This window comes from Nilaparvata lugens, chromosome 4 (genome assembly GCF_014356525.2).
Source record: "Nilaparvata lugens isolate BPH chromosome 4, ASM1435652v1, whole genome shotgun sequence".
Classification (NCBI taxonomy): Eukaryota; Metazoa; Arthropoda; class Insecta; order Hemiptera; family Delphacidae; genus Nilaparvata; species Nilaparvata lugens.
In genome coordinates, this window is record NC_052507.1 from 76646780 (window position 1) to 76660128 (window position 13349).

Below are 13349 nucleotides of genomic sequence, written 5' to 3' on the forward strand. Positions count from 1 at the left end.
GAGCCGTTTTCGAGATCCGTTGAATATAATAATCAGATATGAAAATAACAGGCATACAGAAATTGCTCGCTTAATATAATAGGATAAATGTCAAATAATATAATTATTAAGAGCCGGTTTTCGAGCTCGGGATCTAGGTAAGTTCTAGACTTTAAACAGCTGGAGTTAGAAAATTGGCTTTCAAAACGGGGCGTATTCGCAGTAGATAGTTGCAGCAAAATAAATCTTTATTTTCTAATTTCTATAATTGGAGAAGTTTTCCTTGACGAAATGAGACATTTCTAAATAATTCAAAACTTTTCTGAAATGTTACACTATTGAACAACAGTCATATTGCCTTGGTACGCCTTGCAAACCATCTTACTATATACGGTTTTATTATCATTTAACTTATTAGTATAATAAGGCTTATATTATTAGTATATAATATATATACTATTATATACTAATATTAGTATATAAGGCTTATTAGTATAGCTATCTTTCTGCGAGATCGATATACAGTCTCTTCTCATTTCAGCCCTACTAGATAACATATATAAATGTCAAAAATATGATTATTTAGGGCCGGTTTCCGAGCTCGGGATCTAGGTAAGTTCTAGACTTTGAACAGCTGGAGTCAGAAAATTGGCTTTCCAAAACGGGGCGTAGCCCCGCCAGTGCAAAATCGCTTCATGTGGCTTGGCCCTAAGACAAGTCAGGTTGATGTTATCTTCTTAATCAACAACGTCTTTCAATTTAAAATTTCTAGAAAAACTTAAACTGAAATTATTCTTCAGTTTCTTCTTCTTCTTCTGAAATGTTTTTGTTTTGAAATCTATTGTGTCAGTCTCATTTTCTCAAAAAAAGAGTTCGCTTTATTCATTTCTTTATTCATTTATACAATAAGTACATTATCAAATCAAACCAAATTCTTTATTTACACATTGTTCTACAAAAAGTAAATTGTATCAAATACTGTATCGTCAAAAATAAAATCAAAACATAAAACATATATATATAAAAGCTATACAGTAGGCCACTACATCAATCATGTATAGTATGAGTAATTTTTTATAATATTATTGTAAGGTTCCATTATAAAAAAAACTCGTCAACACAAAATGCCCCTTTTACCAAAAAAGAAGACATCTTTTTTGAAATATCTGCGATTTCTGCACTTGATTGCAGATGGCAGGCGATCAAAATGATAGGGAGAGGAAAAATAAGGTAACCTTGTGCTATTCCTCTCCCAATTTAGATAACACATAGTCCGAAATAGTGTAAGTCTTGTACACAGAATAAAAATACAGCAATTATAGAAGTTTTCTCTGGTCTTGTAGTTGTTCACTACACAAACTTTCAGTCCTCAAGTATTTTTAAGCTATTCTGTATTACTACCCGAATTTGGTGTTGTAGGTTGGCAAAGCCATGTCATCGAGAGAAGAAGACGCTTACAAGATAATGGTGTCGCTGGACGTGGACTACGTGCTGGTGATCTTTGGCGGGGTGATCGGCTACTCGGGAGACGACATCAACAAGTTCCTGTGGATGGTGCGCATCGCCGAGGGCGAACACCCCAAGGACATTCACGAGAGCGACTACTTCTCCGAGCGGGGCGAGTTCCGTGTGGACGCCGAGGGCTCGCAAACCCTACTCAACTGCCTTATGTACAAACTGTGCTATTACCGATTCGCTGAATTGAAGGTAATGAGAAACTTGCTTCATTGATTGATTTTATTGTACTTTTTTATCTATCTCGTAATTATTGAACTATAGTGAGGTGCACGCTATGATTCAAAATTCAAATACAAATTCAAATTTATTTATTCCACACTCATAAATACATATACATAAATCAAACAAAGCTCAACATGACAACACAATACAACCAAAATGTAATAATAATAAACGGTAAGTGAAAAAAAACACTGGCATAAAATGACTCTTGTTCGCCAGTGGGAGTAGGAGATAAAATTATAATACGCTTAACCTGATTTAAATTGATTTAGCACAGAAGCAAATATTTATACAGAATAGTAAATTATGAAACGAAGAATCGAAACAAAATTCACAACAAAAAAATTAAAAATTCTCTCGAGTATCTTAATATACTATATAACTATGGTACTCTCTTATTCATAGATATAGTGATTCATAGATACAGTGTAAACAGGGTATATAGAACGCATTACATGGGAAATGGGTAGATTGATTGAGTACTTTATTTATGTAGATTACAATATATACTGGCTTATATACTTATATACAATAGCTTACAATACAGCAAAATTATAGATGAATTTACATAATATAGACTAAGAAAATAATTTTTGAACTTTATATGATATGAAAAAGCAATTTGTAATATAATAACAATATTTAATTATATTGTTATGCATCTACATAAATTGGCGGAGCTTTGGACATATCAATGGTCCATTATTTGGAAAGAATATTAAAAATATCCTCCCCACTAACTACCACTCTCTACCAAAGGGAGAGGGAGGAAAGAGGGAGAAAACATAATATTCTCAAATAAACAAAAAAATCACAAAATTGAAAATAAAAAATTCTGGAAAATCGTAATTCCCATACGAGAAAAATCACGAAATATTCAAATTGGAATAAAAATTCTGGCAAATCGTAATACTTATACGAAAAAAATCACAAAATATTCAAAATGAAATAAAAATCTTGGCAAATCGCAACTATAATAATGGTAGTGTTTGATTAGCAATGGTATTGCTATCCTTGTCTTTCATTCAACAATCTCTTTCTCGCTTTGCTCTGTTGCCAGATCGTCTTTTAACAATGTAGAATTAATAATTAACAAAATATTTCATCTTAATTATGAAAATTCATTATGAATCTATTGAAAAATATAATTTATTGCTCAATAAAATATAATCGATTATTTTAAACGAGAATGAACAGTTAATATTACATCAATAAACCTGTATCAGCTACCGGCATTGACAAGACAGAGCTTCAGAAACGTTTTTCTTCTATCTTTCTTCACTGCCATTATAACGTGGACCTCACTATAGAATAGGTCGTATTCTATTTGCTGTGTAATTTGAAAGCAATAGCTTTCTAAATTGATTGAAGCGGTTTGACTTAGTGGTTGCGCTGATAAGCTATCGCTTAGATAAGTTGAGAATCGTGCGCCTGGTACTCTCATTGGAAGGGTGGCCGCTTGAGTCAACACCTCTGAAAATCATGTTGTAAAATCGCTTTCCGGTGGTTCGGAACCCACCTAAAGCCCATTCATCTCTATGGATGAATAGACTTGGTAATAATGTTTTTCATAATAGAGATCAAATATGTTGTTGATTGATTTGATATAAAGATATTTTTGTTTTCAGTTGGATTATAGAAGCCCTGCCGGATTTGATAGAGTCCGAAACGTTATCATTGGCAACAAGAATTTCGATTTGAAATACCTGGAAGAAGCGTATACGACAGAGCATTGGCTTGTTCGTATTTACAGGTAATATTATTATCATTATTATTTTATTTATTCAATAATACAATATTATTATGTAAAATAAATTATTATCTATACATTTTATTATTAGAAAAGGAGCAACAGGCTCAGCACAAACTAGAAACAGGATTAGTTTGAATTTTGAAAAAAAATCTACTTTGAAGTGAGTAGGAAACCTCACTGCAAACCCTCGTTGAACAAATTTTGAACATCATATGGCCTTTATCGGTGAATAGATCCAGCAGATGCTCCACCATGCTGTAAAACTCAAGTGGGCCGTCCACTAGAACAGTTTTCGTCCGAACTAGCATCGGCCGAAAACTTTCGAACGCGACCGAACGATCCCCCAACAAAGAAAGGAATAGATGCTCGTCCTTTGCAATAGGTTCTGTTGCCGAATTAAATAACCGAATTGAATAGGATTTTCCGGCTCTATCCGGCCGAACTAACTTTTTTAAAGTTCTGTTTTATAGAGTTTTAACTATGGACAATGGAAAGTTGATAAGTTTTCTTCAAGAGCATGTTCAATTGTGGGATATGCTAGACAAAAGATATCATCGTTGTGATGTTCAAAGGAATATGTGAACAAAGATTGCTTCCGGCAGAAAAGATTGACCTTCAGGCCTTCGCGCTGTTGTAAAAAGTACAACAGTGTCAGTTTTTTTGCTGCACGAAACTATTGAATGGGTTGGTGTCAGTGAATGAGTCACCTGTGCATTCCAAAACTTCCCCCATCACTTCACTGAGTTACGGTATCAACCGAGCAATAGTTTAGATAAGATAAGATAAGATAATCTCTTTATTCAACACAGCATATAATACAATATACATTTGAATATCGTCTAGTCACAGGTAATTCCTTGAGGAACTGTTGAAAATATACTCACATCAATGGACATAAAATAAGCACCAGTACAAAGACATCAGATACATAAAGTAGGTTTTAAAAGTAGTGCAGGACATAGAAATTTATTATTACTAGATGCTTCAATCATGTATTACAGAAATAATCATTGAAACTATAATAAGCTTTTGCAACAAGAAAGCTGTATAATTTCTTTTTGAATATATTCTTGTTTGTTAGGGACTGCAGCTCAATGGTAAATTATTGTAAAGCTTTGAACCAATGTAAGAAGGCATTTTCTCATACAGTTGAAGCCTGTGCTGTCTTAAAGCTAATTTATTTCTGCCTCTAGTATTATGATTGTGGATGTCAGCGTTTGTGGCCAGATCTGAGATATGGTCGTGAGTGAAGACTAATAATTTGAAAATATAAATTGAGGGTAGAGTTAGAATGTTCAAATAGACGAAAGCCTCTCTACATGACTCATTAAATAAGCTCTTTTTTGCAATTTAAATATTTTTTGGAAGTGCAAATCTGCAAATCCCATAAGCAACATGGGAGTGAAACAATGCAAAGTAAACCATCTTTGAAACAGATAATGGTACAAATTTTACCATATTTCTTATCACAAAAAGATCTCTACTCACTCTATTAACTATTACATTTACATGCTCATCCCACACAAACTTGAAATCTAGTTCTAGGCCAAATAATTCCACAGAATCTGTATTTCGTATGCAATCATTTCCTATAAACAAATGTGGCTCAATCGCACTGTGTCTCAGACTAAAATTTATTAGATTACTTTTTTTTGAATTTACTGTTAGGGAGAGCGAATTAAAATACTGAACAACCCTATTACACACCAGATTACAATCAATTTCTAGGTCTTCCAAGTTTCTGTCCGCAAATATCAAAGATGTATCGTCTGCGTATAGCGTCAACTTATTTTGAGGTACAAGAGAAGAAATATCATTTATATATAGTATAAAAAGAAGAGGTCCCAAAATAGAACCCTGCGGTACTCCTGAGGATACTTTAACAAGTTTTGAAGCGTTTTGTTCCTGATCGCCTTGAATTGAAACATACTGATATCGATCAGACAGATATGACTTTATGAGATCATTTGCTCTACCATTTATACCAAGGCCATTTAATTTATCTTACAACAGGCTGTGGTCCATGCAATCGAAAGCCTTTGATAGATCTAGCATTACACCAGCCGTATATTTACCATCTTCAATGTTTGTTATCAGTCCTTCAAAAATCTCTATTAGGGCTGAAGTAGTTGATTTCTGTTTTACAAAACCATGTTGGTTGGGTGAAATCAGATTGTGCTTAACAAGGTAGGCTACCAGTCTAGTGAGAATGATGGTTTCAAAAATCTTTGAAAAAGCTGTTAAAATTGAAATGGGTCTGAAATTATTTATGTCATGTTTGCTACCTTCTTTGAAAAGTGGAATAACTTTAGCTATTTTTAAAATGGCCGGAAATTCACCAGATTCGAGCATAGAGTTGACGATGCAAGATATTGGCTGGGCAATGGCTCTTTTACACTGCTTTAACACCCTTAAGGAGACATCATCATGACCAGTGCTATTTTTTGGCTTAAATCTATCGATAGTTTGTAAGATCTCATCTTCGTTAGATGGTATTAGGTAGAAGTGCTCAGATGGCGGAACTGGAACATTCTGGTTGCTTATAGGAGTATTATTAGAAGTCAGTTGTGTTTTATTTAAATCTTTACTTAATCTTTGAGCAACACTAGCAAAAAAATTGTTAAATTCGTCTGCAATACGTCTTTTGTCAGTAACATGTTCATCCCCAATATCAAGTCCTAGTAAGTCAATTTTTCGTTCAAACCCTTTACCTCTAAATTGATTTATTAGCCTCCAACTGGTTTTAGATCTATTTGTTGAATTTTTAATTAAATTGCTCTGGTTACTAGCTGGTCATAATGATTTTTTACACTGTTGATAAGAGATGTATCTAAATTTGGTATTGCGTTTGCCTTCCCTGTTGCAAATTCAAGCACAGTTCTAATTTGTTTAATTTCTTCAGTCATCCAGTTACCACCGCTACGTTTCTTCCTTTTCGTCTTAGGTGAGGGCTTGGTCACCATAGGGCAATGAATATTATAATAGTGAAGAAAGGTTTGATGGAACAACTCATATTTGTTGTTTGTTACATTTTCGGAGGCAACAGCACTCCAATCTACAACTGACAAAGCCGCCTCAAAGCCAACCATATTATTGACACTGCAATTACGGAATGTAACATAGGAAATATTTTTTGCAATGGGAGTACAATTCGTAAAATTCAACACAATAGACTGAGCAGTGTGGTCAGATAGCCATGAGTGTATTACGTCTACATTTATATTAGTCAATGAGGAACTAGTAATTATATTATCTATTACTATTAATTATATAGTAAGTATAATATATTACAATGACCGTTTTACTAAGATCTGATATTCTAGTGGGAACTTCAATATTGTACCTTAAACTAAACTGATCCAGTACATTCAAAAAAGCTCTGCGTTGGGAAGAATCCATCAAGAAGTCAATATTGAAATCACCTGCACAGATTAATTTGATTCCCATATTCGCCGACAATTTCTCAAGGACATCAATCAGATTGTTGAAAAATAAGTTTATGTCACCATTTGGAGGCCGATAAATACCTAGAAGTACGTTTATATCCTTATTTATATTGAACTTGGAACAAGCTAATTCAATGCATCCCTCTATACAAAAATCATTTATGTTCATTCTAACTATGTTACGGGGCTGTTGATTACCGCACGTAATGTGGTATATGGCAACGCCACCCATACTCTTATTAACTCTACAATAATAATCAATTAGACGCATATTTTGTACATTCAAACAAGTTAGCTCCGTGTTTTTTTAAACTGTGTTCAGTTAGAATTAGGAAATCCTAATAGTTCAGTCTTTAGGTGCCATTTAGTCGCGACATTGCATAAGACGCACTGTGGAAAGACTGTATACGGGGACTGTAAACGAACCAATAACACAGAATTGATAGCTTTGCTTGATGTACCTTATTGGGCTGTGAAATAGTTATCATCCAAATGTTCATAGGCGTAAAATAATCCTAGAAGATTGAAAAAGTAATTATACAAATTAATTAATATGTTTTGACAGTAGAGTACATAACACTTGGAAAATTGGATGTTGTAAAAAATACAGCACGCGACTGCTCGTGTGACTGAGTAGGGCGCGACTACCGGAAGGTTAATAATGAATAATTAATTTAGTGGATATTTGTTGAAGATAAGATTATTGTAATGAATAACTAATTTAGTGGATATTTGTTTATCCAATTTACAAAATCTCAATATAATCATTGTTTATGAAAAATTTTGGTGGCTATGATAGCAGTTAATTCAATAATTGGCAACTAGACTGACGTAAACTGTTCCAATGGACGACCATATTCGGCCGAATTAACGGCCGGCTGATTCGTCCGATCCAACGGCCGAACGGATCGGTTGAATACGGTTCCAGTGGACGGTTGCCCTCAAGGTTTCGGCTAATGTATTGATTATGGTTAATCAAATACGTTTTTTGCCAAGTTTCCATGAACATGCGTTAGTAAATGAATATTTATCAAGTATTTCACCTCTTACCGTTCCAATTTTATAATTTTCAGGGTGAAGAAAGAGTCTGAATTCAACCGGCCACGAATCCCAGTTGCAGATAGATCGATAAGGATCGCAGACTTGATTTCCAAAAAAGTAAGTCGCTGAAAATACTACTCATTACTCACTGCTAATATAAATTTGATTGTTTGTTTTGCTCATTTGGTGAGTACTTGATTTCCGAGTAGTTGTTAAGTTGATATTGTGGTAGTTATCCATACTGACTAAAAATCCAACAACAAATTTATCAAAAATCTAGAACTGTCGATTTTTAATAAATCTGTGGCTGTACAACATCTAGGCCCGGTTTCTCAGTCGTTCCATAAACCATTTGTCCATTCAATATTGAATCGATAAACATGAGAAATGCGTTTCTAGAACGCTCCATAAACTTATTGAATCCATAAATCTATTGATAAACTATAGTGCCAAGATCCAGCCTATAAATATTTATGGAATGGATAAACGAGTCAAATTTTCGGAATGGAATGAAATGGATCAAATTTTTGCAATCGAAAAATTAAGTTAAAAAACTTAAATTAAAGTTAGTGTAGGCTACCAGTATTTCAAAAATAAAACAGAATCAAAGTTGCACTAAATTTAACATTGCTAGCCCTTATCTGGTGTCAGCTATCTTGTTTTGGAGACATCAGCCAAAAGTCAGTACCTTAGGAAATAACTTCACTACAACCAAGATTTGGTTGGTTACCATAACAACAAGGCCAGGTTGCACAAAAGCCGGTTGGATTTTAACCGTTATCAATTTACGAGAACCAATCAGAGAAGGCGTTTTTGTTAAGCCGGCTTCTATGATTGGTTCTCGTGGGATTAATTACGATTAAAATTTATCCGGCTTTTGTGCAAACGGTACCAAGTTTGTTTATGAAAGTGGGCGGTTTGGGATCATGCCATGTTGCCAGATTCATAGAATAGATAAATCGTTCCAAAGCTATGAATTCTATAAATATGTTCAAGAAACCAATAACAATTTATTGAATACATAAAAGTTATTGAATCAATAGCTATAGCGTTATTTATTGAACGATTGAGAAACCGGGCATCAGTCTTTTCATTGAGTACTTTCTTCTTACAAATGAATTTATTTCAAGTAAGATGGGTAAGACCAGTAGAGTTTATTCCCACGTTATTAAAATGAAGTTACTTTTAGTTCCTGGGGCGTAAAAACCACTTAACTTACTAGACTCAAAATGTGATGCTTTAGGGCCGGATTCCGAGCTCGGGATTTAGCTAGGTTCTAGACTTTAAACAGCTAGAGTCAGAAAATGGGCTTTCCGTTACGGGGCGTAGTCGTTGTCCACATTTAAATTAAATTTCGAAAAACTAGAAAATTGAACACAGAATAAAATAAAGATAAAATAGTTTTAAGTTTCAGCTGTTTTGAATTATTAAGGAATGTTTAATTTCGTCAAGGAAAAACGTTTCCAATTATAAGATTATCATAAAAAACTACGACTACGCCAACTACCTCTGTAAACAAAGCCGTAGTGCATTCATGTGACGTCAGCACAGGTAGGGCTTCTACACCAATATAACACTAGCTGATATCAAAACACTATCACTAGCTGATATCGATCAGCGGAAATCAAGGAATTTTTATTGGTGTAGGAGTCCTACCTGTGCTGACGTCACACGAATGCACTACGGCTTTGTTTACAGAGGTAGTTGGCGTAGTCGTAGTTTTTATGATAATCTGTATTTCCTCACTTCTATGATTGGAAACGTGTCTCCTTGACGAAATTAAACATTCCTTAATAATTCAAAATAGCTTGAACTTTGCACTATTTTCTCTTTATTTTATTTTGTGTGCAATTTTCTAGTTTTTTGAAATTTAATTTAAACGTGGACAACGACTACGCCCCGTAACGGAAAGCAAATTTTCTGACTCCAGCTGTTTAAAGTCTAGAACCTAGCTAAATCCCGAGCTCGGAAACCGGCCCTAAGTCTGTAAATAAAATGAAAGAAAATATGTGGCAGCTAACAGATAACTCATCAGGAAATACGAAGCTCCAAAACAACTCAGAAGAAACCACCAATTATGTATTATTGCATTCGTAATACATGTAAGATTTGCAGTACTTTGTAGAATGAAGCTACTATTCGACTCACATATTTTTACTTTCCTTGCCCTACTACCATAGGTAAGGAAAGTATTTTCCTTGCCCTACTACCATAGGTAAGGAAAGTATTGCTTTCCAAAAAAAATTAAGGTACCCCAATTTCAAGTTTTCTATAAGTTTCAAGGTCCCCTGAATCCAAAAGCATGATTTTTGCGTATTGGTGTGTGTGTGTGTGTGTGTGTGTGTGTGTGTGTGTGTGTGTGTGTGTGTGTGTGTGTGTGTGTGTGTTTGTATGTCTGTGAACACCATAACTCCATTCCTAATAAATAACCGATTGACTTGAAATTTTAAACTTAAGGTCCTTATAGCATGAGGATCCGACAATAAGAAATTCAATAAAATTCAATTCAAGATGACGGAAAAAATGGCGGATAATTACCACGGAAATAACCATGTTTTTCACGGTTTTCTCGAAAACGACTCTAATGGTTTTCTTCAAATTTATATCATGGGTAGCTATTTATATGCCCTATTAACTGACATGAGTCTTATTTTTGGGAAAATTGCAGGAGCTCCGTAAAATTCTTGAGAAAAATAGCAGATAATTACTAAAAATCCATGTTTTTGACCGTTTTCTCGATAATGGCTCTAACGATTTTCTTCAAATTTATATCATGGATAACTATTTATAAGCCCTATCAACTGATATGAGTCTCATTTCTGGGAAAATTGTAGGAGCTCCGTAATATTATTGAGAAAAATGGCGGATAATTAACTAAAAAACCATGTTTTTCACGATTTTCTCAAAAATAACTTGATCGATTTTTTTCAAATTCATACCCTGTACAGTTATTTATCAGCTTTATCAACTGGCATGAGTCTCCTTTCTGGGAAACCAATGAGGGGTCCACCCCATCCTTGAGAAATGGACTTATTAACCTCCTTCTCGTGCATGAGGTAGGTAGGTAGGTAGCGCAGTTCATTAAAAGAACACATAGTCGAGATATTTCATCTGTAGAACAGCTGTTTTTACGACTTTAAAAAAATGACGACTAGAAAAAAATCATCGAATTTCACAATTCACACAAAGAAAAAGTTCTCTGAAAACAATTATATACATACACATATACAGAAGTCTGATCGTAGTTTCAAATATGAGCAAGGAAAGTTGTGTGAGTCTACCACACCAGATTTTTCGGTAGTGTTTCACAAACATCTCTTTGCGGCCCGTAGTATTCTGTTTCAGGATGTAGAGTAAGTGCTTGAGATTGTAGTTTGAGGAAAAAGTATTGTATGAACATTTGATGTCATGTTTTACGTTTGAAATGTAATGTGTATTAATCATTTATCAATGTTACTGTATTGATGTAATTGTTCTCAGGCGAGTAAGAGGAAGAAAGGACTGATCAAGTCGAAGCCAACAGTAGTGAAAGGAAAGAAACCGGCGGCCAAGTTATAGTGTGGGGGGGAGGTCCGAGGGGGACTCATCACCTGTGCCTAAACAAAGTGCGTGAGAAGTGAGAGAGTCTGATGGTGGGAGAGAGACGAGCAACCTACCGTAATCATCCAAAGCAGAGAAGTGGGTAAACGGGCTTTCCAAGTATTGTTTGTGAAATTTTACCGTCGATATATTTGTTGCTCAGTAGTTGATGAACTATACAGTTGGGTTCTCTTTCCTTGTGTAGGACATGGATTCGTGGAAAGTGCACTGTTACAACTTGACTTGTACAAAGGGAACTTTTCGTTATTTTTTCTGTTGTAAAAAATATATTGTCAACGTAGAACTAATTTTGACAAAAAATTACTGCCTTTTTGTTGTTTCTATAAAGTTTTGTTCCATCACTGTATCTGGTTTGTTAATATTTAAATTATAGTCAATTACTTAGATTTTACGCTGTTGCTACTTTCATTATCAATTTGTGCATTTTATCTCTAAACGCCAACGGTCGAACAACAATTGAAATGTTTCATGTACGTACCAACCAACATATTGAACTATGATTCACAATAAATTTTCATCATTCTTGAACTAATCCAAGAATGTTCATTTTTAGTAGTTTGTAAGTTGGGTGATATAAGTAGAAATTGAAATTCAAAAGCTATTAAATTTTTCCAAATTATGTAAGCATTAGACATTCTGTAATTATTGCAGTTACAGATATCTGATTATTTTCCATGTATAAGTTTCTAAAATAGAATATTATTAGAAATTGTACTGTACTTACATTCTTGAACCGATAGTTATCATTTATATAAAAGACTATTATAAACAATGCTCTGTTTTTAAATAATGTCCAATTCTGAATAAACATGCAACATTTTTAAACCGAATCCTGTCATTCCTTCACAAGTTTATCACTTTCGCAAATTAGCTTTCTGACTTGATTATTAACAATTAGAAAAGTCAGTTTTACAAGTTTGAATACCTACCGAATATAATAATTGGTCTTGAAGCAGCAAAAGCATGACAAAACTGTGACTGGTATCTTCATCGACCTCCAAAAAGCTTTTGACAATCTGAATTGGGATATACTGAAACAGAAACTGAGAAATCTCAATGTAACTGGAAGAGCTCTCCAATGGTTAAGGTGCGTACAGATTTACGCGCCGCGAACATGAGCAATTCACTTTTAATCAGCTGATGCCAAGCTTTTTATATCTGTATCTTACCGTTTCTGTAAAAATACTGATATAGTCAGCTCATTTAAAGTGAATTGCTCATGTTCGCGGCGCGTATATCTGTAGGCACCTTTAGAGGACTACCTCTCAATATGTTGAGTTAGACCATCATAAAGAAAACAGAATTATCAAGTATAAATCCTCACTCAGAGCAGTAAATAGAGGTGTGCCCCAAGGATCTATACTCGGACCGCTCTTATTCCTAATATATATAAACGACCTCCCAGATGAAATAGATAGCAGAAACAAGTGCATACTGTTTGCGGATGATACTACTAAACTTGTACCACATAACAACCAGGAGCCTAATGTAATAGTGGAAGCCCTGGTAGAAGCCACCCAAAAATGCAATAGACTGGACCATTTTAGCTTGAAAATAACAATGATTTTCATGAAATAGCAAATTTAAAAAGCCGTATTACATCATACAATAGTTGTTATTTGTGTAACTAGTGCGCAAAGTGAAAGTTTGCTGCACCGAAAGAAACGTTTACGCACGAACCGTAGGCGAGGCGGAATGGTTTCTTGAGTGCAGCAGAGGAACTTTGCGCACGCATTTCACATTACATTTTTCAACAGTTACCATTGAATATGAGAAGTGGTTGATTATGG

At 34.5% G+C, this 13349-nt stretch overlaps 1 protein-coding gene across 1 annotated transcript in view; it reads left to right on the forward strand.

Moving 5' to 3' along the window:
* Nucleotides 1–12389, forward strand: part of LOC111045264 (dolichyl-diphosphooligosaccharide--protein glycosyltransferase subunit STT3B) — a 57790-nt gene extending 45401 nt beyond the window's left edge. The window contains exons 11-14 of the mRNA XM_039426509.1: nt 1399–1686; nt 3348–3472; nt 7992–8076; nt 11440–12389. Coding sequence (XP_039282443.1) covers nt 1399–1686; nt 3348–3472; nt 7992–8076; nt 11440–11517 — 576 coding nt within the window. The 3' untranslated portion in view covers nt 11518–12389. The remainder of the gene's footprint in view (nt 1–1398; nt 1687–3347; nt 3473–7991; nt 8077–11439) is intronic.
* Nucleotides 12390–13349: the final 960 nt, after the last annotated feature.